The sequence below is a fragment of the Mauremys reevesii genome, linkage group 3 (assembly GCF_016161935.1).
Source record: "Mauremys reevesii isolate NIE-2019 linkage group 3, ASM1616193v1, whole genome shotgun sequence".
Taxonomy (NCBI): Eukaryota; Metazoa; Chordata; order Testudines; family Geoemydidae; genus Mauremys; species Mauremys reevesii.
Genome location: NC_052625.1, coordinates 45,167,677 through 45,195,433, shown reverse-complemented (window position 1 = coordinate 45,195,433; position 27,757 = coordinate 45,167,677). Strand labels below are relative to the sequence as shown.

The window sequence follows — 27,757 nt, the reverse complement described above, 5'->3', positions numbered from 1 at the left end:
ACTTGTGGCTTCAATGTTTCTTGGCATAGTTGAGGCCTGTGTCCTGCTTATGACACCATCAGGTGTTCTACTGAGGTCAATGGGATTGTTCACGTATGAAGTTATTCACAGACATATGTCTTTGAAGGCTGAGCAAGTGGCCCCTGTTTGGGTTGGTCTTTAAGCTACAGTAGAAATAGGGTAGAGAAAAACATATTTTCAGAACAGGACAATATAATTGTAAAAGCACATAAATTGTCCCGGGGGAATTTAGGAGCAAGTTGCCAACCCCAAACATTCAAAAATCAGTGAGTCGGGACCCTTTAGGATTGCAATTTTTACAAAAGTACATTCCGGTTTCTTTTTATTGGTCTTTTGGTTTTTGAACCTTTAGATGCACCAAGGTCACACTTTGCTTATCTTTGCAACCATGAAGGGTGGACACTTTAAAAACATAAAATGAAACCTGAGATTCTTACATATTCACAGGAATTCAGCAGCCAGGACTTAAAGAAAAACACCAATGGTTGCAAGAATTGCAATAAAAATGTGAAAGTTGGCAAAACTGCTCCTTTAAAGACACTGTAGTAGGTGGCTGTCACATGGAAACCTCACCATTCCTACCTGACACCCACCATTATGAGTCTCATCTCCCACGCTTGTTGCCGGATCTGGAAAAGCAGGAGCAGAGGCAGCAAGAAGCATGTGCAGACAGCTGCATACTCTGCCTCTGCCTAGTTAGACCCACAGAAGTGTGAATTTCCTCCTCCATGTCGCTGCTCTCTGCGGCTGCCTGTTGTGCTGTAGGGCCAGAAGTCCCTCAGTTGCATCTGGGTATATTGCAGCCTCTGGTGGCTAAAGCTACAGCTACAACCCAAACACTGGTTGTCCCAGTGGCAGAAGGTGGTACAGTACCTGTCATATTACATTTTTAAATACATGTTTATTTAGCAGCCTTAATTTGCAGCGCAATTTCCTGTTGTTTGTACCAGCACTGCAACTGTTGTGTGTTCAAAGGGACTAGTTCTGTGCAGCATGCCGTATTGTTGCCTGTTTTCCTTTATAGTAGGAACTGTCTGTTAGCATGGTTGATTTTGAAATTCTCACTATGCAGATGGTGTTATGCCAGACAGTTTCATCCACCAAGCAAATGCTGGCTTTAAGACAAGTGAAAAGAAAAGGCTCAGGGTACTTACTTTCGGCTCAAAGCCACCGTTTCAAACCCAGCTGGATCATTGGCAACAAAGAGCTATTTGCATCTAGGGTTGGCTGAAAAAATGGAAAGAAAACATCATGAGATGTTTTGATCATTCTTTATGACTTCTCTTCAGAAATCAAAATTTTCACAAAAATTTTTGTTGAAAAATTCAGATTCTGGAAAGTTCTGACCAGTTCTATTTGCATTTATTGGCTAATTGTCTCCCTGTGTGGAAAACAGCTTAATTCATTTCCTAACAGATAAGTATCCATATGTAAAACTGAGCAGCAATTTGCTCCCTTGCTGGCAGTCTCTGCTGGGAAGGTTTGATTTGAATGGTCAGACACTGAATGGCTCTCTCACTCTTAGAGGTGATTTTCCCCTTGCACTCCCCACCAGCAAAATAAAATTAAAAATTAGACACATCATAAGAGATTTTACATCACCACAGCCTGTGCTTCCTGGTTTTGGATGATAAAAGCTTGGCTTTGGTCTTGATGACTGCCTGGACTAGCTTTCTCAAGCACTAAACTAGTTAAAAAAATATAAGGAAAGGTCAATCAGGAACCAGTTAAGCTCTTTTCTGATTTCATTTATTGTCTATACAATAGGCCAGATTTTAAGAAAGTCTCCAATTTTGGGGGTGCAATTTTCTGCCTGCATTTAATTGAACCAATATAGGTAGGCCATTACCTGATTTGTGGGTGCAATCAGATACTTAGAAGGCTAAAATGCATGATTTTTACTTGTAGTTACTTCCAGGTGAAAAATTGCACATACAAAATTAGAAGCCATTTGAAGCCCATTTAAACATTTAGTTAAGTATGCCAAACTGCAGTATGACAAATCTGCTGAACCTTTAGTATTACTGAGTGGTATAAATGCCATTCGTTCAGAACAAAAAGGGAATCACATTCAGAGACTGCAAATGTTTCCCAGAATATGCACATTTGCTTTGAATAAACACCTCTATTGCTGTGGTGGACCCAGAGGGTAATTCTACACAGCAATTAAACACTGGCGACTGGCCTGGATCAGCTGATTTGGACTCACAGGGCTCAGGCCCTGGGGCTGTCAAATTGCTGTGCAAACATTTGGGCTTGGGCTGGAGCCTGAGCTCTGGGCCCGCAGACATCTACACAGCAATTTTTAGCCCTGCCACCTGAGCCCCACAAACCTAAATCAGTAGACCTGGACCAGCTGTGGCTCTTTTATTCCAGTGTAGACGTACCCAGAATGATAATATCCTAGCCTTCTCGGTGCAGCTGGGAATTTTTTTTTCTGACAAATAGTTTATGTGATGAAAAATGCAGTTTAGGTTGACCCAAATCTAATCATAAATTTGTTGAATCATTTCAGCTCTTAATTTTTTTTCAGGCTGGATTCACAAGGACACGTAAGAGCTCTTTGAGATGTTGATGCGAGGAGACCCGAGTTAAAGGCCCTGCCCCAATGACTATTTAATTATTTATGCAAAGTGGAATAGCTTTAACCGGAGAGGCTGAGAGTAACCCACTCCAGAATAATCAATAGCCTGGGGGCTAGGGCACTCAACCTGGCAGGAAGAGATCTGGATTCTAATCCCTGGTCTAGAGCAGGGAGTTGAACCTGTATCTCGCACATCCCAGCTGAGTGCCTACCTACTGCCTAAAGGTTACAAGTAGAGATCCTTCTCCTCCTCCTCCTCTTCTGGCCATTTTGTAACTCCAGCCCTTCATTTCCTTTGCTTTTATTTTTCTGAAGGATTAAAATGCCTATAAACTAAATTAAACATTTTGTTTCTGGTTGGACAAAACATTTCATTCAACCGGAAACAAAATTTCTGTTGATTTGTGTCAATTCATCAAAAATTCTGAAACATTTTGTTGCTGTTCTGGTTGACTAATCTTTTTTTTTTAATTGCTAATGAACTGAAAAATTAATTTTTCATCCAGCTCTGCTCCTTAGTAAAGGTGATGCTTCTCATTCTGGGTTTGATAGGTGCTCAAGTACAATCACAGTTTTATTAACCATGGATTTTTCTTTCTTTCCCTTCCCTTTCTTCTATAGAAATGGAATGTGAGTCAGACAAAGATTCGCATCATATCAACAATAATATTCATATTGTTTGGCTGTGTGCTGTTTGTTGCTCTTCCTGCCGTAATATTCAAGCATATAGAAGGCTGGAGCACACTAGATGCAATTTATTTTGTAGTTATCACTTTAACTACCATTGGATTTGGTGACTATGTTGCAGGTAAGATTTTGTCATGATTCTTTTCTCAACCTAAATATGTTATATTTTTAATAGTTATATAGGATTTGCATTGTGATAATTAATATAATTAGTGTTCATGTAACTCCATCAGAATGTAGATGCTTTGCAGATAAGATTATGGAGGTAAGATTATAGAAGAGAACCCAGGGTGACCTGTTGTTCTGCTTGACAAGTATTTTCAGGCTGCTATTTCAATCGGAATCATTTGCATGAACAAAAACAAAAAACCTTGTTTTAATGTTGTAATAGTTTTTTTCTAACTTTAGACAAGTACAACATTATAATAATAAGTACATTATTTCAGTTTGTTAAATATTTTGGTTTTTACACTGGAGTCATTTAAAAACAGCTCTGACAATGGTGATCTGCTGCTCTCACTTGTCAAAATATTGTTTCAGAATTTGGTTTCAGCTGTACAAATATCTCTGGCTGTCATGCTCTCTCTCTCTTTCTGTCTCCTGTGTTCACTCTCGCCCTGTATATATTTGTGTGTGTGTTATAGGCAGAGTTGGCAGCACTGCGCTGTAGCTAAGGTTGCGTGACGCTTTCCATTACAAGACCCTGTTTTCAGTCACTTATAACTTTGCCAAACTTTAACTGTTTGGGCTGAAAATTTCCATACTAAGAGTCAGATTGAATTTTTTAATGAAAGTTTTAGCTAAACTCTATAACCATTTCTCAGAATGAGGCTAGAGAAAAATTATTTGTCCATGTTTTTAAAAAATCCTATAACTGTTTCTTTGAGAAGCTTTAGTGCCTCCATGTTTTTTAGCAGGGACTTGAAACATGGCAGGAAGGTTGTCCTGGTGCAGGAATGTGTCTGTTGCTGTTCCTGAAAAAATTGGCCAAATTATAGGCTTTGAAAAGTCACAATTCACATATGCTTGGTAGAAACTTATTAGAGTTTGGGAGCCACATTTTTCTGAAGAGTTTTTCTGTTGTAAGCATGCTCACAGTTCCCATGTGCTGACTGGACTGCACATGCACCATCCCCACAGAGTGACTAATCGTGCTCCATCCAAGGCTGCAGGAACTGAGCAGGTCTTTCTCTGCAATTGCTGCTCCTAGCAGCTGGGATTTATTCCATGAGCATCATCTGGCCTGTGCACGGAATGAGGCAGAGATCCTGTGGAAAATATAGTATGAGATCATGTAATTAAAAATTGTAGCATAATGCTTATGCCCAAGGGGGCTGAATTAAGGTTACACTGGCAAACTTAATTGTGGCATTTCCTAATTTTTGAGTGCTTGACTTGGCAACGGTAATGTTCTTTTAACGTAGTGTTTGTGTGACATATACATAAAGATAAAAATGTGAATGCATGTTAGGTTTGTATGTCGCTTGCTGTTTTCTTTCTCCCTTATTCCTTTCTATAGTCTTTATATTCTCTTCTTTTCCTCTGCTTGCTGTTCTGGCTGCAGGAGTAGACACTGGCTCAGAATTTGTGATTCCAGTGAGATTCACCTGCTGCTGGCTAGCACTATGTCAAAGCTGACACATTGCTTCAAAGCCAAAGCTTTGCGTGTTTTATATTATCTTGATGCAATCAGCAGTACATTAATTCAAGGCCTGGTTATATTTATAGTAGGGGCATAATGTGAAATGGCCCACTTGGCTGTAACTGAAACATTGAGTACACATTAATCATTTATTTCAATATAAATTTTTGTACATTTGCCTCTTCATGGGCCCACTTGATATAATAATTTTGTTCCTGTACTGCACAGTATAATTAAAACTTGTATTTTACCAGAAAACCTATTATCTTTCTGCAGAACATCCTGGTGTGATTTTATTCTGTAATAGTTCATTTTATCTACATTTTCATTTCACATTTCCACTATTAACATGAAACTATTGATTTTTATTTCCACTCAGATTAATATGCAGAAGACTGGTATTTATATAGTAATGTTGTCAGTGTGTGTACCACATAACTGCTTGCCTTTGTGTCCCGGGTCCTGTACTGGTAATGGTGATTTTCAAGTTGTAAGGATCCGTGCTTTAGAGGAAGAGCATCAGACTTCTATCCAGGGCCGCCCAGAGAATTCAGGGGGCCTGGGGCAAAGAAATTTTGGGGGCCCCTTCTATAAAAAAATTGCAATACTATATTCTCCTGGGGGCCCTTGCGGGGCCCAGGGCAAATTGCCTCACTTGCTCCCCTCCACGGGCACCCCTGGGAAAAATAAACCTTCCGCATCTCGGTACAAACCCAGTTTTGAGAAAACTTCTTTACAAGGTATCACTGGTTCTCAGTATCAGCTAGTGCTAAAAGGCACTAAAGCTCATTAAAAGGGTTGGACAAATATTTTCCATCAAAACTTTTTCTGGATCGAAAACTAGGGGTTTTTAAAAAGCAGAAAAAAAATCACGGACAATTTCTGCTTTCCTTCAAAATTTGTTGTGGTTTTTTTAATTGAAAAGCTGAAATTAGTCTGCCAAAACCTGAACATGGTTTGAGGTTTCAGAAGTGTGTGGCCAAATATTTGCTGCTTGCTGTGTTTGATTGTTTAAAGAAACAATAAAAAAATTCTGCTTAAAAAAAAAATCCAAAACTTTTGAACCACCTCAGCTTGTAACCAAACACCTGAGCCCATCCAGGCAGAGATTTTTCCAGGTTTCTGATACTCTGCTGGCTTCCTTGACTCATATCCGTCTCCATAACTTTGGGTTCATTTAGGTTAGAATATAAGAACAGCCATACTGGGTCAAACCAAAGGTCCATCCCGCCCAGTAGCCTGTCTACCGACAATGGCCAATGCCAAGTGCCCCAGAGGGAGTGAACCTAACAGGTAATGATCTCCTGCCATCCATCTCCACTCCCTGACAAACTGAAGCTAGGGACACCATTCCTTACCCATCCTGGATAACAGCCATTAATGAACTTAACCTCCATGCATTTATCTGTTTCCTAGAGACTGGCTCCATGGGTTCCCTCACAAACTGAAGACTGTTACTGTGGGTTTATCTTTAGTATAGCTTATGTACATACTCCACGAAGTGAGCATTTGAGCTTGTTCCAGAATCTGGGATGAGCCTATGTTGTGAAAACTGAAATGATCAAAATAGCACATGCATGTGAATGGACACAGGGTGCTAAAATTAAATTAACTCAGGGGTTCTCAAACTGGGGGTCAGGACCCCTCAGGGGGTCATGAGTTTATTACTGGGGGCCGTGAGCTGTCAGCCTCCACCTCAAACCCCACTTTCCCTCTAGCATTTATAATAGTGTTAAATATATAAAAATGTGTTTTCAATTTGTAAACAGGGGGTGGTCGCACTCAGAGGTTTGCTATGTGAAAGGGGTCACCAGTATAAAACTTTGAGAACCACTGAATTAACCCTTCTGGAGCCTCAGGGAATGTGTGTGGGGGGGTCTCCCTTGGTAGGGTTGGCAAGGATATTGCTCTTCTCATGTGATCCCTCCCCACAGTGGCTATTTGTAAAGGAAGCTACCCTCCCCTGACATGAATCTCCCTATGGCACTGAAATGAAATATAGACTATAATTTGGCATTTGAGAAGTGAAAGGGACGGTAGCCCTAATGGAAAAGCTAACAGCCTGGCTCTTCTGCAAGCCTCAAACTGCTGAATGAGCTTTAGAGTAGGGAAGACTGTGCCTCCCAAACAGCCTGGCCCTGCCCCCTATCCAACCCCCACCCACTTCCTGCCCCTGACTGCCCCCCTCAGAATCCCTGACCCATCCTGCTCCTTGTCCCCTCACCATCCCCCAGAGACCCCACCCCCCTGAGACCCCACCCCTGCTCCCTGACTGCCCCGACCCCCCCGCTGAGTCCTGACAGACCTCCCCCAGAACGCCCTGACTGCAACCCCCCCATTCCCTGCCCCCTGACTGTCCCCAGGACCCCCTGCCCCTTAGCCAACCCCCCTGGCCCCAGTCTCTTACCCCCGCCTCACCCGGAGCCTCAGCGTGTCGCTGAACAGGTGCAGCGTGTCTCTGCCGGGGCCTGAGCCCCGCCCCGAGCCGCGTAGTAAAGGGGCGGGGCTGTGAGCTCCACGCCGAGCAGAGGCAGCTGAGCTCAGCCCGGAGCTCGCAGCCCCGTCCCCTCACCACGCAGCTCTGAGGGGGCGGGGCTCAGGGGCCCTGCCGGAGCCACGCTGCAGCGTTGTTCGGGGACGCTGTTTGATGCGCTGAGGCTCCAGGAGAGGGGCGGAGGCGGGGGTAAGGGGCCGGGGCCGGGGCGGGAGCCTCAGCTGTTCTCTTGGGGGCCCCTGCAGAGCCCGGGGCCCAGGGTAAATTGCCCCACTTGCCCCCCCCCTCTGGGTGGCCCTTCTTCTATCTGTGTTGTAGCTGTGAAGCTCAAAATGGTTGCGACAGATCTGAAGTTGGCTGCTGATTTTTTAAACATTATACTTGGTTTTTGAGTTAGTTTATTCTGCATCAACAGCAGATGTCTGGAATATTTTGCAAAGATAAGTTCATTTCTCCATAATTCTAAACATAGAGGTAACTTAATGGTTAGGTTTCTTTATTAGATATGAGAAAGCATACAGAATGTTTGCAAGTTGGCTACTTAATAGGGATCATGTATTGTAGTAAGATTTGAGTTTTCTCAGACACTGTACCATGGCTTTCTCCTTTTTCTTTTTACCTCTGCTGAAGTTGTGGGTAGATCCGGTATGCCTTTGAGACAGTAGTGTGCATCAGCTGAATAAAATCTCCTAGTTTGTTGGAGCTGTAGAATGTGAAATGATGCCTAGTTTTGTATTTATTACAATTGAGTCATGCGGCAGGTAAAAATGGAGCTGTAGTCCAGCTCTTAGTACATCTGAAAAAGTCATTTACAACTGGCACTGATGCTGACTGTCTCAGCAGTGAGCAGAGGCAGCTCTATGTATTTTGCCACCCCAAGCACGGCAGTCAGGCTGCCTTTGGCAGCATGCCTGCAGGAGGTTCGGCGTACCCGCTGCCAAATTACCACCAAAAGCCACAGGACCGATGGACCTCCCGCAGGCATGCCGCCAAAGGCAGCCTGACTGCCGCCCTCATGGCGGCCGGCAGGCCACCCCTGCAGCTTGCTGCCCCAGGCATGCGCTTGGTGCGCTGGTGCCTGGAGCCGCCCCTGGCAGTGAGGGCCAAGTTTTAATTGAGTCTGAAGTACCCTAAAACTGAGAGGAGGGAGGATATGTCTCCAGTGTAGCTGGGAGCATGCTTCCCAGCATGGGTAGACAAACACATGCTAGGCTCTGCTTGAGCTAGTGTGCTTAAAAATAGCAGTGTGGCTGTGTTGGCATGGCCAGTGGCTCAGGCTAGCTGCCTGAATACAAGCTCGCCTGACCCTCTGGGTACCTGCTTGGATGTCTAGCCCAAGCGTTTCCCATGCCACCATGGCCACACTGCTGGTAGGGCACTGTGGTGTAGCTTGCCACTTCCACTGCCTGAATAGTGCCTGTTTTGTGCCTAAGGAGAAGAGGTGAGTCCCCAGACTGGCATCTTACACCAATGCAGAAGTCACTACTTTTTAAGGAGAGGAGTTTTGCAGAAAACAAGACACCAAGAGGCTGAGAAAAGGAAGGAGGAGACTTAAATCCTTAGGGAGATGAGAGAGATTGAGTGTGTATTGGAATAGCTGGGACAAGGAAGGGAGTAAACAGAAGAATTTAGACATAGAGAAGCGTAATGAAACTGAAAGGCTGTAATGGAGGCTGCCTTGACAGAAATTCCAGTAGATTCCACTAGACTGTTTCTCTTGGTCTTTGTTGATTTCTGTTCGAGACTCAGTATTCCCAGGAAGCAGTAGACTAACAGATCTTTATTATATCCAAAACCTAGTTGCCATTTGGAGCCAGTGGAGACTTTCAGGGGCTAGTTCCACTAGAATAGGATATCTTATAGCAACCATAGAGGATTGCAGTGTCCCAGGATGGAAAAAAAGGGGTGAGAGAGATGGAGAAAGGGTTCTTTTGTTACATGTCCAAGAAAATAATTATATAGTATTTTAACAATTACACTTATCAAATCATTTCACAGGAAGAGCATATTTTGATTTTTTTTTGTTCCAATTTGTGACAAAAACAAGTGTCAAAATATTGTACTTTGCCACAACACATAACAAAGTGACAAACCTTCCAAAGGGAATACTACAGTACCTGCTGAGGAAAATAAAAAGTGACTGGTAAAATGTGGCAGTCCACAATGACTGGCAAATTGATCCATATCCTGTATTTTGAGTTCTGTGATACAACAATGCTAAAGGTTTTGCTTTCCTGAGTACTATAAAAATCAAACAAAATACCATGTAAACATAAATAATAGTTTTAACAAGATGTGTGTTGACCTCACCATTGAGTTATTTTATGTTACATTTCATTCTCTCATTTTTCATATATTTATGTTTTACAAAGGTGTAAACCAGAGTTACTCCACTGATATAAACAGAATTGCCTGCTGTGCTATGGTTGCTATGTAAATAATAGTGTCTAATTAACATAGGTCTAAATTCTGCCACGTTTACTTACATGGTGTCGTATCTTACTACATGAGTAGTGTCCTTTATTCCAATGAGGATACTTACAGAGGAGGGCACTAATCAATACAGGTAAGCATGGCAGAATTAGATAGTTGGTAGACAATCTAATTTGCAGGTCATGTCCATGAGAAAGAAATAATTTCCATAACTGAACAAAGCTTTGCAGCTGTAGTTCCTATTTGCGAAAATGAGGTAAGAGACCAGGCTTGTGGAATAACCTATATCCTCTGTTGAGAAGTAGGACACAGTGGTTCTAAATTCTCTCCTTCTCTTGCTTTGAAGTGAAACCATTGACTTTAATAGTACAGAACAAATCAGGCCAATAATATAAATGTTCTATGAAGGTGAGAAGTGGAGAGCTTTTTCATGCCACATCTGTCATCTTTCAATATAATGAAAGATATTATCAGGTACTAAAGTTAGCCTCAAAATGACAATATTTATAACACAAGAGTAAATTATTTGTATATAAAAATAGTGCAAAGTAGATAACAGGTAGATGAACAAGTATTTTCAAGCCTTTCTGAAGTAGCTAATCTTAAAATGGCAGGTATTGTATATAAATGAAATGAGATGTCCAAAAACTCCAGTAAATTAGACAAAGGTCAAAGATGGGAGTTGCATATAAATAACTTATGCAAGTATGTTAGGCTTGAATTTTGTAGGCTCACTGGGCAACTTAATTTCTATAGCCCTTAGTGTTTGAGGCCATGGTGTCAGGTATATGCTCAGATTTTGCATGGTGTGGAAATATGGGCATGGAATAATCCCTTGAGACTGAAAGTGATTGAAAACAAATTTCTTAGAAAGATTCTTTGTCTCCCAAATAATAAACCAGCTGCTCTTCTTAGAGCCAAATCAAACATGAATTATTTTCTGTCCAAAGTGTAATACCATAATATCAATTTTTGGTTTCACATTCACAGTATTCATCCTCATTGTTTGCCAAGGCTATGCTTAGAGGAACTGTTCAGCAGGGCTTTCTCACATAAATTTTCTTGGTTAGAGTACATTCAGAATTATTTTCATTCTCTAGACCTCTCATAATTGGAAATAATTAGATTTAAGTTTAAAAATGTAAAATCCCTAATCAAGCTGAGACTAGAGGATATTTAATAAGCAACTAGACATGGCAATATTACATCTTGATTCCCCCTTGTTAAAAAGGCTCATCAATATGTCAGATATTTAGACAGTTTGTTTAATAACAAGTTAAGGAAGAGGGACTTTACAGCTTTCCATTTTCAATCTGTGCAGTCAGTTTACACAGAAGGCCAATATATCAGCACTGAGAAATGTAACCGCCTCTGTCCATGCAGCTCTGGCCAGGTGGAAGTCCTACCCATTATTTATTATATTGTAATTTGTATGGCCACTTGAGATCAAAATGGCTTTCAATGTTTTTGTCCTGGATGCCCTTTTCTATGACCTCTCAGAAAACAAAATACTTATTAGGAATTGACAGTGTATCTGTGCACCAATGGCCATTTGTATGCTCAACTGCTAAAAGAAGGAAAAGACTTGTGGCATAGGAAGCATATATGATTTAATTAGTTCATATTCTTTCAAATTTGTTTTTATATAGATTTTAAAATTCTGGATTTAGTTTATTATAATATATTTAGGTTTTGGTTCATTTGGCCTATGGCTGAGTCATTATTAATAAACTTGACCTGACTTGTAAGCTCACATCACAACCAGTGCAGTTTAATAAATGGTAGGATTTGCCTGCGTATCTCCTGCTCACCACTTTGAAAACTGACTCCAAAATATCCTCTTTACTTGTCTTCACCTTAAAGTTAACTGGTTCTTTTCCTTACTGTGTTTTGCAGTGCTTAGATTCAGTATATTGGCATTATTGATAGTCCTGCCACTGTCTGCAGGGCACAGAAATGGCCTAACAACATTAAAATGGAGACTTAAATGTTTCCACTAATGTACTGGAGTCAATGAAATTATTTAGCCCTATAATTGAAAGCAAAGTTCAATACTAGTGACAGTTTTTGCTTCACACAACCTGGTAAAGCTGGAATGCTAGGTGTATTTGTCACTGCAGCACAGTTTGTCTTCCACCACTAGGTGATATTACTTGCCCTATAGAATATGGCTCTGCAGAAACAGATTGCAAAGCTTAAGAACAAAAGATGCATGTGGTCTTTCTGATAAGCTCTTATAACTATAACTGGGGCTACATCAGTGATGACATAAACCACTCTTTGACACTTCAGGGCTAGACTGGAGCAACAAGCTCTACTTGCAGTGAACTATGAAGGCTACTTGAAGCTTCAGTTAGTATGGAATGTTGCTGTACACCTCCTCAATAGATCAGACTGGAGAAAGCATATTGTAACTGTGCTTCATGTTCTGCAGTAGCTTCCTATATGCTTTAGGTACTAGTTACAGTTTATAAAGCCCAAATGGCCTAGTTCCCTGTTACCTTAGACTGCTTTTGCCACATATCCTGCATCTGCCTGACAGGCTTCGGCTGGCTGTCGAAATGTACAGCTCACCTGAGCCAGGAGAAGAGCATTCTTTATAGTGGCACTAATAATATTTGAAGTGTTAGCTTTAGAGTAACCACCTCTTTATACTGAAACTTACAACACTGGAGGGGTTATCTTGTCTCTTATTTTTATATATATTATATATATATATATATTTAAATGTCTGAAACAAAAAAAGAAGCTACTTTTATGGAAATAGTTATTCGTTTCTCTTTTGTTTCAATGGTTGCTTAAACAATATGAAAATATACTGTATTTCTGTAAAAGTAGCTTTTTTAACATTCTCAGTTTGGTCGGCAGTGGGGAGCCAATCTGGAAGTCTTTACTAAGGCAACACTTCTATTGGAGTTCAAGGGATTGTCATCTTAGTAAGGGCTGTTGGATTGGGCCCAGTTCTAGGGTGTATTAGGTAACCATTGAAAGTCCCAAATCACTTATTTGTGGGGAAGATGTGCAGAGAGGCAGCAGTAGTGTAGACTTGGTCTAAAGCCCACTGGAGTCAAAGGGAAGGCTCCCATTGATTTCACAGGGCTTTGGTGTACTCCACACTCCCCTGCATACTAGTGAGGAGGTCTCAGTGGTGGACCTCTATAGTGCCCCATGGGGGGAGGATTATGGGCAGGCAAGGGGTGTGATCAATGGATCTGTGCACAAATCAAACAGACCATGTCCCTGGGTAGAGCAGCATTAATAGTAACTGCAGCCAGGCTGCGCAAACTGCCTGGGCAAAGAATTAGAATTTTGTCCCTCCGTACTGTTTCTGCAAAGCAAAACATGTTCAAATGGGTTCAGCTTCTTGCTACATACAGCATTCTGGCTTTTAAAATAAAGATAACAACGTTGAGTAAATGATTATGCTGTATAAAAGTCAATGCAAATGTGTTACATATTGAACTCCTTTCTTTTTACAGTATAAACCATTATTAGCTGGCTACTCTCATACATTTTAGTGGGGATGCATTTGCTATCATACTCATTCATCTGAACTGTGATTCAATAGTTAATGAATCTCATTAACTCTAACTTCAGAACAGTTATGTTAGTGATTTGAATCCCATTCTCTTACCTATTTAATTTAATGACATTCTTAGTTAACCTTATTACAGAACTCCATGAGGTTTAACCTTATGTGCTGAATGCTTCCCACAGCCAGAGGAAGAGAAGAAGTTAGCATATTAGCTCCAGGCTTGGTGCCACACAACCATCTCTATAGGGACTATCTGACTCCCACTTCGAATAATGCGGCTGCATGCACCATGCTTGTGACTTTACAGCTGCTAGAGAAGCTTGTTGTAGCATGGACTCAGCTTTTAGTAAGTCAGCTAAGTGCTTTAAAATATATATGGAGTTTTGCATATTTAAAATAGTTTTTCCTTTATGTGCAAGACCAAGCAATTTATTTTAAACAGACATGTTCCTGACTTCCTATAGACTATTTCCGGACTCCAGCAAGGTTTATTGGTGGCAGAGCCATCGCTTGGAGTGGGAGCCAGCTGCAAGGGGGTGAATATTCTGGGATCTAAAAGAAGAAAGTCACTTATAAAGGAAAATTTTGCTGAATTGCCCCTCCTAGGCTGGCTGTTGAGTGTATTTATCACACATAGTTAACTTGCTGGAATTTTGCATCTTCCCTTCATGGATCACCTTTTAACAAGAGGAGAAATAAAAATGTGCATAACGCAGATCCAATTGTTTGTTAACAGTATAAAAACTAACAAGTCTATAATAATTCAATACTATAGAAATACTACCATTTTTGTGCTAAAACTTTTTAAAAGCACCTCTGCTTTTAAAATAATGATAAAATATATGTAAGAATAACATACACTATGGAGAAGCAAAAAATACTGCAAAATGAAGTCTGGGATCTCCTCCCAGGCTGCTCTCATGACTAGCAACCCCCTTAGCAATCTCATGTCCTTCTTATTTCCGCATGTTTGTGTTCTAAGACAAATGAGAAAAACTCTTCCCATATCACAAGCAATCCTTAAATCTTGTATTTTATCTCAATAAATAAAAAGTGTATATGAAAAATATTCTTCCATACCAGCATAAGATCCTCATTAAATTGGGAGAAATGGGTGTTACCATCTTCTGAGGTTCCATCTCTTTGCACAAGTAAGGGGAATTGCAGTCCATATGAAAAAGATTTTGTACCTGATTTTTTTCATCAATACATAACTTTGACTCAGTTAGTAGCTTAAGATTCCATTCTGTCTTGAAAGCAATTTGATAACATTTGACCAACATTTTTTAATATTAGGAACTTGTCAAATAATGTGTCAAATCATCACCCTCATTCACATCCATTTGTCTCGTTGTCCAGTGGACCACTTTTGAGCAAGCATGCAGAAAGCCAGTAATGTCTTTTCATCATTTTTAATGGCTGTAATTTCATTTTAAACACACTAGTGGATCTTATAGTTAAGATTTGTCTTGTCAAGGCAAGCACATTTTATAACTCATTATTTGTGGCTGCTAAATTCACACTTGCGAGTGATATTTTTCCACCTTATCCTGGCAATGATTTTTCTGTCCTTAAATACAACATTCTATATTAAGGTTTTCCACCCTATGTTGCTGATTATAAATTTCAACTCAGACCCCAGTTTTATAAAGATACTAGTCTGAGTATATAATAAGGTAAAACCTAAAGATGTTGTAAAGGCCAAATAGTAGAACTTGGTTCAAAAAAGAATTAGATAAGTTCACAGAGGACAGGTTCATCAGTGGCTATTAGCCAATATGGTCAGGAATGCAATCCCATGTGCCAGGTAGTAAACCATTGACCGTTAGAAGCTGGGACTGGACAACTGGGAATGGATCACTCGATAATTGCCCTGTTCCACTCTTCCTTCTGAAGCAACTGGCACCGGCAAATGTTGGAAGATAGGATACTGGGCTAGATGGACCATTGATCTCACCAGTATGGATATTCTTATGTTCTTATATCTTTGCTGCCTCTTTTTACATTTCAGTGCCATCAGTGAAGTCAGTGGAATTGCAGAATATTACTGAATTCAAAATTTCCCTGTATTTTTGGAAGTTCATACACAATTAAATAAAAAAATCTTGTTATCCATGGGTTTACCCTAGGGTGACCAGACAGCATGTTTGAAAAATCCGGATGGGAGTGGGGGGTAATAGACGCCTATATAAGACAAAGCCCCAAATATCAGGACTGGCCCTATAAAATCGGGACATCTGGTCACCCTAGTTTACCCCAACAGTTTTGACTGACAGGAAAGGTTATTATTTGAGATATAGCATTAAATCCATGCATTAAAAAGCCTTTCCATCTAATAAGTAATCATCAGTAGAATTCCATAATCTGTATGTTATTTCCATGTAACTGGTGGATTCATGGACTAATAACAACCACAAGTTTATAGACATGGCTGATTTGGATGTTGCTGCCAAATCTGCAGTCTCAGAGGCTCCAGACTGGGCTTTATCATATTATGGCCAGGCTGAATTGCTAGTGTGGGGTCTAGTGCTCAGTGCGCTATGTGGTATTAAATATAAACTACTTAATGTTGAGTGAAAGCTCTGTGGTAACCATAACTTGAGATCCCCTGTGGAATTGGAATGTCTATTCTTTATGAGGCCCCGCCATGGGCATTTCACAGATTTTCTCTCCTTTTTAGTAAAAAGGGGAAGATGGATTGTCCTGGCACTTGGATGAAAGAGATCTGGGTTCTGCCAGTGCCAGAGATTTGCACTCTGTGATCGTGAGCTGTTTAGTTAGTCTCCCTGCGCTTTGGTTTCCTCATCTGTAAAATGGAAGTGATAATATTTCCTGCTTCCCAGAGGTGTGGGGAGGACAAAGTCATTCATGTCTATGAGGGGCTCAGGGTACTAAAGTGATGGGGACCATGAATGTACCTACACAGATAAAAACCTGTGTAGTTCTAACTGCTTCCACAAACACCCCACCCCACCCTACTGATCCTAACATATTACCTACTCCTCCATTAAATTTGGATCAGCCCTTAATGCTTACATAGTATAGGAGTTTGGAGCAAGTATGGAAGAACCAGCAGTGCTTATAAATAAGTTTGTCGGCTGTTGAGCATAATTATGTGGGCTCATTTTTATAATTATTATAACCTGATAGCAGTTACTGAGCCACACTTATCCTTTGTGTAATGTGACAGATTTCAGTGCTTTTCTTCCTGGGATGAATTGTTCAGTGATTTTCTTTTTATTTTGTTGCCTATTCTTATTTGCACAGATGTGAAAAACTCAGTTGGAAAAATGATTTTTTTAAAAGCCTTAAAAATGTACATTTTAAAAAAATGAGTGTTTTAGAAAAGGAAAGCATTAAGTACAATTTTGTGTATACCAATATGAAGCACACTTTATTTTTAACTTTATTATCTTTCAGGGGGATCAGACATTGAATACCTTGATTTTTACAAGCCAGTGGTATGGTTTTGGATCCTTGTAGGACTTGCTTATTTTGCTGCTGTCCTGAGCATGATTGGAGACTGGCTAAGAGTCATATCAAAAAAGACAAAGGAAGAGGTAAGAGCATCCTGCATCTAAGAACAATTTGCTTCTTCATTTATATTTGGATTAGAGGACAGGAAAACACTATGAGTCTTTGAGTCTATATAGTAAATGTTTGCTTTTAGGGCATGAATCAAAGTTGCCTATATATGAGGTACAGCATGTGCTGAAATACCTGATGTCATTATACCAGTTTGGTTGAATATATATTGATTTTATGTCACTATTTATAAACTCAGGTAAACATAGATATCAATGAAAGGAAAATGTGTGCAGTACAAAAGTACACCTATCTTGCTGGAAGGAAATGTCTCTTTTTATAGGAACTATTTTTGATAGTTAAGCCATGCACTCGGTGTTTGGAGTAATAATATTTTCCCTATGATTTTTCGCTATATGATACAGATATGTAAAGTAAAATAATCAAATGTACCACTACATAGTCATATTAAACAGTAAGAGACTCCTGGACTTGTTTTAGTGATACATTAATTTGTCTTGTGTTACTTGTCATACAGTGCACTGCACCTAAGGCATGGACCATTAAAATATGCCCAGAGGTGTTTTACAATAGTCTCATTCAGTTACATACTTATTAATTCACAAGTCAGATATGTTGGTTTAAGTTCAAATGTACTTTTTCATGTAAATGTGTTTCTATCATTCCAATGATGATAAAATAGTTTAATTAAAATGTAATCTGTTAGCCAAATGGCTTGGTTTCAGCAAACATTTTGGGATAAGTAAAAGCTCTTTTGGTTATGGCTAATGAGAACAGGCTTGATTAAAAAGCTTTAAACAGAAATTCATTAGTTAAGAAAAAATATTTTGTTCAGAAGCAAGATATTCATTCCATGTGATCTAGGTTCACGTCATCTGCAAATACTTCATCTACAGTAATCAAAGACAATACAAGGAATCATTGTTTTCAGTGGTGATACAATGTGAATTGCTCTCCTATATCTAGCGCTATCTTGTGTTGCCTATGTTTAGTGGTATCATTCATGTAACTGATTGCGAAGGGTTGATATGAGTGCATTTTATTGTGAATTCATAGACACTTATTCTGAGAAAAGAATTGGCATCTAATTAATGAAAGGATATTAATCTAATGTCCTCTGTTAGAAGACAATATGTGTATTAGTTCTGCACAAGTTAAAGAAGATAGCTGCTCATCTTGGCCCTATTCCTGCAAACTCTCTAAGGATGTTTGTAACTTTACTCCCATGGGTAGTCCATCTGATGTCAATGACACTACACATGTGATTACTTGCATGCACAACATGTTTAACCATTAGCAGGTTTGGAACCCTGCTCTCTGGAAAAGTGGGGAAGGAATCTATGATGCCCACTCAGCACTGGCTGCTAGAAAATAAACAGGTTACTTCAAATTTTGCTGTTACATCCCTTAGTAATCTGAGCATAGCGAGTGCGTGAGTCTTCCATTTGGGGAGGCTCACATGTGAGCACCAGAAGTTCCCTAGAAGTGGGTTCGGCCACTGGCACCTGGACCGTGGCCCCGCCCCCACTTGGCCCTTTCCCCGCACAAATCCCCACCCTGGCGCCACATCTTGCCTCCCCCAAGGCCCCGCCTGCCACTCACTCCTCTCCGCCCCTTCTCCCTGGGCCCCCGCCATTCGTTTCTCTTGGTCCCCTTCCCGGAATGGCAGGGGCCACCATGGGGTCATGGCCCCATCACTTTTTCCTGCCTTAGGTGAGCAACGGAAGAGAGGGGGCAGAGAGGGGCGGGCGGGGGAGGCCATGGGGGATGAGGCAGAGCAGGGGCAGGAAGAGGTAGACCAAGGGTGGAGCCTCGGGGGAAAGGCAGGGAGGAGCATAGGCGTGGGGAGGGCTTCGGGGAATGAAGTGGAGCAGGGGTGAGCCAGAGCATGGGCGTGGCCAGGGTCGAGGTGCTGTTCCACTCCCTTGGATCGAGCTTTGCTTCTGGCATTCCAAAGGTGGTGGTTGGCTGGCACGCTTCCGGAGGGGTGACCTGCGCCACAGCCACAGCATTTCCCCCCTGCATGGCTGGACTTTTGCCTCCACTGACCATTTATCTGCGCCACCCATGAATCTGAGCCTGACACATTTGACAAAAAACCTCTCTCTTTCTCTGTTACACTGAGGCAATTGCAGACAGCTAGGTCATTCTTGTACTCCTGATATTCCATCTGAATCTTTCCTTTACAGGGCCTTCTTAGTTCAGGAAAGCTCTCTTCAGGGTTTAGAGCAAAGCCTTTCTGTTCATGTCAGTGCATCTTTACCAATTAGATCTCCGTTTTCTTCATCATCGACTATTTTTGGACTATTTTCTTTCATCCAGTTTTCTGAAAGAAACAAGCTGATCTCTGTGGGCGTGTATCCACGTTTTGTTTACGTTCTCTCTAAAGCTTGTTGAGTATCACAGATACTCTGTGTGGAGATGGGCACTTCATCACTAAGGGAGAGAGTTTCAGAAGTGCCTAAGAGGCCTTGCCTAGGGGCAAAAGTCCCATTGTAAGTCAACAGAACTAGTGCTCCTAAATCCTGTTTACACTTTTGAAAGCTCTCCAGTAATTAACGTTTACCATATCTTTTGGTTTCAGTGAACATGCTTTGAATTCTGTGAAACTGCAGGGACTTAATTTAAAATTTTTGGAACATTATGGTGTTGTGGTTGACGCAATGGCTTGGGATTCTCGGTTAGGTTCCTTGCTCTGCCATGGATTTCCTGTGTCCCCTTGTGCAAGTCACGTAAAACTGATTCTCATTTACATTAACTTCTCATTGCAGAATATAAATGAGAACCTGGTCCTTAATCTCTCTGTGCTTCAGTTTCCCATCTGTAGAAGAGTGATAATAAAGCTTCCTTTCATATACCCTTTTGTTTTCTCTATTAAGCTATGTCTACACTTGAAGCTGGGGATGTGATTCCCAGCTTGTGTAGACATATCAGCATTAGCTCTCTTTGAGCTGCCATGCTAAAAATAACCCTGTCAAAGCAGTGGCTTGGGCAGCACCTCTGGCTAGCTGCCCAAGTACATGCCCTGAGGGTCCAGGTGGGTACATACTCAGGATGGCTCGTCCGACCTGCTGCCCATGCTACTCCAGCTATGCTGTTATTTTTAGCACATTATCTCGAGCAGAGATAGAGCTGGTACGTCTATATGAGCTGGGAATCTCACCCACTGCTCCAAGTAGAGATGTAGCCTTAGATTGTGAGCTCTTTGGGTGAGGCATGATCGGTACCAAATGTTTGTACAGCACCTAGCAAAATGGAGCCCTAATTTTGACTGGGGCCTCTATGTACTCCTGTCTCATACATTACACTTTATTTTTATTAACTGGACTTGGATTTTTTTTTAAACTTCACATGCGTTGATTTTAACTATGCACTGTAGGCATTTGAGTCCAAACTCAATTCTGGGTAATATTTAAACAAATATGAGGTGGCAAGGCCTATGGATGCTTTTAAATTCATTCCCCATTGCATATTAGGTAAAATTATACTTGCCAGGTGATGCAGCACCCTACAGTGCCAAACATATTTCCCTCAAGCCCCAAGAATGCGTACCCTATTCCCTTTCCTCTCCCATCTCTCTTTTGTAGCCTCAACAAGCATATTCATTGTGGCTACAGAAAGGAACATTTCATTCTTCAGATATATGTATATATATTCATGTTCCCTTAGCTAATGCAGAGGTACCGAATATTGTGATACACTTCTCTCTCCCTCCCTCTCTCTCTCTCTCTCTGTTTTTTTAAAAGGTCAGAATAAATACAGCCATAGAATAGCAGGCACTATTTGCTCAAGTAATTGCGTCCCTCAGGTACTGAAATTTTCATCATGTTGAGATGTAAAGACTCACTGTGTGCTTCTTTATCCCATTGCTCAAGTATGTCTGTGAGTACTCACACAGAGAATGTTGTAGCCATAGCTATTAAGGTTTCAGAATTAACAGAAATCAGTTTGAACAGACTGAGTTTTGGCAGATTTTTGTGATATTCTAAGAAAATACACCTCTACTCCGATATAACGTGACCCAATAGAATGCGGGTTTGCATACAACACGGTAAAGCTCTGACACGCTGCTCTGAGCAGCGTGTTAAGGGTGTCGGGCCAGGCCGGGGCTGAGGGGTTTGATAAGGGGCAGAGGGTCTTGGAGGTGGTCAGGGGCTCCCCCCCGCAGGGTCTGGGGAGCAGCAGCTGTGGGAAGGCACTTATGGGGGCTCCGCAGTCCCAGAGTGGCCCGGGGGATTAGCGGGGGAACGGGAGCAGCCCACTCTGCTTCCCTCGCCCCAGCCCCAGCCGTGTCACTGAGGGGAGGGGGCTTGGGGGAAGGGATCCCCCCTACACTCACCAGCAGCAGTGGAAGCGGAGCAGCCTGGTCCCACCCCACTCCACTCCACCAGCTCCCAGCCGCAGCGCTCCGCTTCCTGCTGCTGGTGAGTGCAGAGGGCATCCTTTCCCCAACCTCCCTGCACTCACCAGCGGCGGGAAGCGGAGCAGCCCAGCCCCAGCCAGCTCCACTCCGCCAGCTCCCAGCCATGGCGCTCCACTTCCCGCCAGGCAGGTGAGTGCAGGACCTTTCCTCAGCTGCCCCCCAGCAACACGGCTGGGGCCGGGGCAAGGAAAGCGAAGCAGGCTGGGGCCGCGTCACTCTGCTTCCCGCCGCAGGTGAGTGCGAGAGGGCATCCTTTCCCCAACCTCCCCGCACTCACCGACAGCAGGAAGTGGAGCACCGTGGCTGGGAGCTGGCAGGGTGGAGCGGACTGGGGCCGGGCTGCTCCGCTTCCTGCCGCTGCTGGTGAGTGCCTGTCAGGGTTCGTGGGGGAGGGGTGGATAGGGGTTGGAGCAGTCAGGGTACAGGGGGTTGAGTAGGGGGTGGGATCCTGGGGGTGATTAGGGATGGGGGTCTCTGGAGGGGGTGGTCAGGGAACAAGGAACAGGGGGGAGGAAGCAAGTTTGATATAACATGGTCTCACCTATAACGTGGTGAGATTTTTTTGTTGCCCGAGGACCGCGTTATATTGGGGTAGAGGTGTATTAAAACACTATTCTTGCCAGCCGGGGTCCTGGATGCAGGCCCCGGTCAACCCGCTGCTGGCCTAGGTGAACAGAACCCCAGACCAGCAGTGAGCTGAGCGGTCCGGCAGCATAAGATCAACATTTTAATTTAATTTTAAATGAAGCTTCTTAAACATTTTGAAAACCTTGTTTATTTTACAATACAACACTAGTTTAGTTATATAATATAGAGACTTATAGAGAGAGACCTTCTAAAAAACATTAAAATGTATTACTGGCATGCGAAACCTTAAATTAAAGTGAATAAATGAAGACTCAGCACACCACTTCTGAAAGGTTGCCGACCCCTGTTGTAGATAGATGTGTAATGAGGCAGTCATTCTCTAATGTCATTTAGACACCAATTAGTATTCCATTTTGTGCTTTATCTGTTAGAACGTTAATCCATAGGGATTCAGGATCAGCATGCCATTCCCCCTCCCTTTTTGCCAACTCATACCTTCCCAAATAAGTTATAACCAAGGATTTTAAGATTCCAATCATGTGAATCTTCACACTAGGTTTCAGTAATATCAACTTGGTCAAATTCATACTCATAAATGAGCAATTCTGTTTCATCTTGTTTATTATCTGGGCTCCTAGCATTGATGCACAGTCAATTTAATAATTTCTTCTCTTCAAGTCCCCTGGTTTGGATGATTTAGTTAAGGATTGGTCCTGCTTTGAGCAGGGGGTTGGACTAGATGACCTACTGAGGTCCCTTCCAACCCTGATATTCTATGATTCTATGAGTCCCTGATTAAAATTTTATTCCTTACATCTTGATTTTTGTGCTAAATGGGTGCTCCTTTGTTCCCCTTTCCCATTTGTTGTTGAGAACACCCACTTGACAGTATTCTACTGTTGAGAATAGCCCACTTCCACTTTAATTGAATGGTCTCATCTCATTAGCACTGACCCCCCACTTGGTAAGGCAATGCCCATCTTTTCATGTACTGTGTATATATACCTGCCTACTGTTTTTTTCCACTCCATGCATCTGATGAAGTGGATTTTAGCCCATGAAAGCTTATGCCTAAATAAATGTGTTAGTCTCTAAGGTGACACAAGTACTCCTCATTGTTTTTGCTGATACAGACTAACACGGCTACCACACTGAAACCTGTCACCACTTGACTTTCTGTCATCCTGGCCTCCCCACAAGGTTCTCCCCACAAGGTCATCTAGTCCACCCGAGGAAGCCAGAGCAGATTCTGAGTGAACCTGAATATTGTATTTGTTTGGCTCTCAGTTAGACATTGGAGCCAAGTTCACCCATGGTCTGTTCTGGTTTTCACTGTGTAGATTCTGGTGGAGGTCCCTGATTGGAACTCAGATGCCACAATGATAACTGCAATAAAGAGTTCTAAATAGCAGCATGATGATTTACTACACATCAGGGACATTCGATTCTCTTTCCAACTCTGCAGAAATCGCTCATTATGTCATAATCCAGAAAAAATGAAATTGATGAAATCCAATGAGAGAGAGAGAGTTTAATATAAAATCTATAATACCGTAAATGACGCATGGCTAAAACTGAAATAATTAAATCTATTTAGTGGAATATATTGGACTCCATTAAAATATTCTGCTTTAAATTAAGGACAATAGGGATTTACTGAAGGTGTGAAGTAGAAATTGAAAAGCATTAGTATATCATGGATAGTAGAACCATGCATAACTGATGGATTATGAGACAGGTTAAAGCTGTATTAGATGTCAAAATACAAGCTATGCCTACCTTTCTGCTTTCATTTCCCAATACTCCTCCACTTGCTCCTTCTGTCTTCTCAATCCTCTCTCCTTTTGTCTTCTCCGCCCACTCTCTGCTTTACACCTTCACTCATACTGCCTGCTTCACTGTTCTCATATGCAAACTAGCTTTTGCAATTGACTGTTTTTTTCCAGTAACTCTTCCTACCACCTTCTCATCATCAATAATCCCCAGAGCTTCCCTCACCTGAACTATAGTCCTGTCTCATTTGTTTGTCTCTGATAACTTGGCTTGTAAATTCTTTATGACATTTTGTCTGGCTCTATTAATTAAACACGATATACATTTATAATAAGTGACTTAAAAAATGATGGGCCCAAACAGCCATATCAGGGAAGGATCCCATTGAAGTCAAGGAGAACTTTGGCCCATATCCTGCAATCCTTTCTGACTCAATCATAATAATACGCTACCCCAGCCTTCTGTGCAGTATTGTGAACAACATTAATCCTAACTATCCTTACTTATTGTAAGAAGTGACTTTTGGAAGTGGCAATTGTGTCATTGGAAGAGTATCTGTCCCCCTAAAGGAAACTGAATTGCACTTAAGCAGGCAGCGGGTTCTGACGGAATGATGTACGGATTGCAGAATAATTCTGATGTATTTTAAAAGCCTCTGAAGAAACTTTATGGACCCTTTGGAAAAGGAATAATAGTATTGCCTGCATAAATTATTACATTTTCTATCAGAAAAGAATCATGTGCATATTTTCCTTTTTTTCTCCTTTGTTTGAACAATTTATACAAGAAATACAATATTAAGAATATATTTTTAAAAATATATTCAAGCATGCAGTAACTACTCTCTCCAGATACGGACACAGAACCAGAAGTTTCAGAAAATCTATTTGATAAATACTGTAGGAGGCAGCTCAACAGCTCCGTGCAAAAATGAAGACATGCCCTCCAGAAGTTAAATGTAGATGAATGATATTCTATTAGTATTGAAGAAATGCAGCTTCAGTATTTGCTGAAAGGCACTAGTGTTGGCTGTGTGATTCAATAAAACTATAGAATGACTCCATTAATTTGCCACAATGTCTGAGAGAACATTTGAAAAGAGCTAAAAACTTTTGTCCAATCAACTGATGAGATAAATATTGGTTAAAAGAAATTTTGCTGCTGCAGCATGTTTTATTCAAGCAAGCTGCAGTAGCTGATGACAATCCTGGGTTCCTAATGTTGGTAGAGTTACGCAGCTATAAAAATATTACAGATACAGCAATAAGGCCAGAAAATTACCCAGGTTTTATGGTAGATTTGTCATGACCCTTTACAAAGAAAAGTGGAACTGATTGATATGGGCAGACTTAGCATTTCCTTATTAATGCAGTTCTGTAAGGTTTGGTAGGGAGTGTTAGCTGGCCAAAGCAGAGCCTTATTACTATCTGGTTTACAAGGAGGATATAAGTCTTAGTAGTATTAACATCTATCCATATTTTGTTTCTTATAGTTCAAGGGCTACAGGGCTGCTTTTCTAAAGCAGAAGATTCCATTAGCTTTGCCCCTGTTCCCACTGATCAATAGCAAAATTTCTGACATGGTGAGAATCAGGAACAGATTAGCCCTCTTATTAAGTACATTAACTCATTAAGAATAAGTGTCCTTTAAACTACACCAGTGGAATAGATCCTGGAGACCTGTTCAACCTGCTGTAATCTGATATGGCAGCACAAAGAAGTCCGAATGCCAGCTTTAACCAGTCATTTGTGGATTTTCCCAGTACAGAGAAATTACTGCCTCCTCCCCACTCTGACTTTAGGCATAGGGGGAGGAGGCATGGCTGCAATACTATTCCACTGTGGTCATCTCCAACTGGGAGAATAGCCTTCTGAACGCCAATACCAGCCCAGGCAACTGAGAGCAGCCCTCAGGATGTTCTAAATTGCTCCAGGGACAAGTCCATCCCCAGTTGTAAAGCACCCATCCCTTCCTGCCCCCCTCCCCAGCCCTATGCAAATCAACCATGTTTTATTATATGTCTTTGATATCTGCTTTCATATATTGCCATAATAATCCACATAATTCTATTCTTGTTGCTTGTTTTTTGTTTTTTTAACTAAAGTCAAGAGTAGTGTATCTGTCCTGTCCTTAATTGGGATTTAGGAGATGGTCTTGTTGATAATTAATCTTGTCTGTCTAAGTTCTACAGTCCTATGTACCCTTTTTTGCCTTTGCTAATGTAGCCTTATTTTGCTTATAAAGGAATTTACATAAGGTATGGAGGTAATAATACATTTTATTGTCCCAACAGAAATAACATTCATAATGCCATTTTTGAGATCCCACAGGTAAATCTGTCAGGAATAAGTGGTGTTGTGTTGAAAAACTACACAGCCCCATTGATGTTACACTTCCTTTGATTTTTTTTTAATGAATTGTTTATATTTTTAAAATAGAATTATTTTGATGACATGCCATTGCATTGCTGAAGATTTTTAATTATGGGTGTTCCTCAGTAATATCTCAATGTTTTTAATGTTAAAAGGATGATAATCAACATGCTTGTCAGGAGTTCAGATTACCCTAATTTAGACTCTTGCAGCACACTCGAGAGTTTGAAATGTATCAAATGGGGTGGGAAGTGAAAGACAAGCAGAGACAGAGGTGGGAGTTTTTGGAGGATAGATTTGTTGCTAGAATCAATTCATACAGCAAGACAGACTAGCAGTCAGAAAGGCAGGGGAACATGATGTGCACACTAATCTGAAGTTCAGCTTTGACAGTACTAGCTTTCCTCAAACTTCCTCCTCTTCATTATTCTCTAGACTTTGATTACTCTGAACTCTGATTTGGTCTTTTGACTATACATTCCTTTGAAAGGCAAGATTTCAGCAGGAGTTCTCCCTTGTAGGATTTCTCTGGACTTCTGAGTGCTGCTGCTCTTGAATTGCTGTGTTTCCTCTGAGAATAAATGCCCAAGTCAAGTATCTTAATAATTTAGGCTGGGATTTTCACAGGAGCCTAAGGGACTTAGAAGCTCAAATCCCATTGAAATTCAATGGAAGCTGAGTGCCTAGCTCTCTTAGGCTCCTTTGAAAATTGCAGCCTCAGGCTCTGATTCAGCTGCTGTTCAAGTTGATGGGATAATTTCTGTTGACTTGAATATAGTTGGATAAGGCCTTTAAAGACTGGATCTAGAACTTCAGCAATGAAAAATAGTGACTTCACTTTGCTTTGAAATTTGAGGGGGAAATTATTATACTTGTAGGTAGAGCCCTGCAGTGTGACTAGGGTCCCACAGGACCCACTGCCATAATGGAGGGAGCAGGTAAAATGTACTTTGTTGTGGGCAGGATTGGCTGGACAAAAAAAACCCAGGCTGTGGTAATTTAGAGGAAAACACTAAATCTCTCATCAATTTGTTGTAAATATAATTTCAGCAATGTAAAGCAAGTTTTGAGGTTTTTAAAAAATAAAGGTTTTAATAGTTAAATTTAAGTGAGGGATTTTAGAGTAGCTTGTGAATAGTCATGTCCAGCTGCTGTTTGATGGAGAAAATTGCCAATGAGTCATGTAAGTCTACTTCCCAGTGTAGACGCCGTGCCAGAAAAGACTACTGCATCATCAAACATGTTTAGCTCCATCTATAATAAATGTTAAAAGTTACAAGATGCTGATATGCGGCTCAACTAATAAAGAATTAAAGGAGGTGTGACAGGGACAGGCCAGATGGCTACAAGAGAGTGGTGGAAGGTAGATACATTAGCCTCAGATTAAGCAGGTCACTTTTCCCAGGCTAATTAGGACACCTAGAGCCAATTAGGAAGCCACTAGAACCAATTAATGCAGGTAGGCTACTCAGGGCACCTGGTTAAAAAAGACCTCCCTTCAATTAGTGAGGGATGCGCAAGGAGCTGGAAGTGAGAGGGCATGCTGCTGGAGGACTGAGGAGTACAAACGCTATATGGCATCAGGAAAAAGGTTCTACTGTGAGGATAAAGAAGGTGTTGGGGGGAGATCATGGGGAAGTGGCCCAGGGAGTTGTAGTT

The 27,757-nt window shown here is 41.4% G+C and overlaps 1 protein-coding gene across 1 annotated transcript in view; it reads left to right on the top strand.

Moving 5' to 3' along the window:
* Nucleotides 1–27,757, top strand: part of KCNK2 (potassium two pore domain channel subfamily K member 2) — a 224,320-nt gene that overhangs the window by 173,291 nt on the left and 23,272 nt on the right. The window contains exons 8-9 of the mRNA XM_039532271.1: nucleotides 3,227–3,413; nucleotides 16,817–16,956. Coding sequence (XP_039388205.1) covers nucleotides 3,227–3,413; nucleotides 16,817–16,956 — 327 coding nt within the window. The remainder of the gene's footprint in view (nucleotides 1–3,226; nucleotides 3,414–16,816; nucleotides 16,957–27,757) is intronic.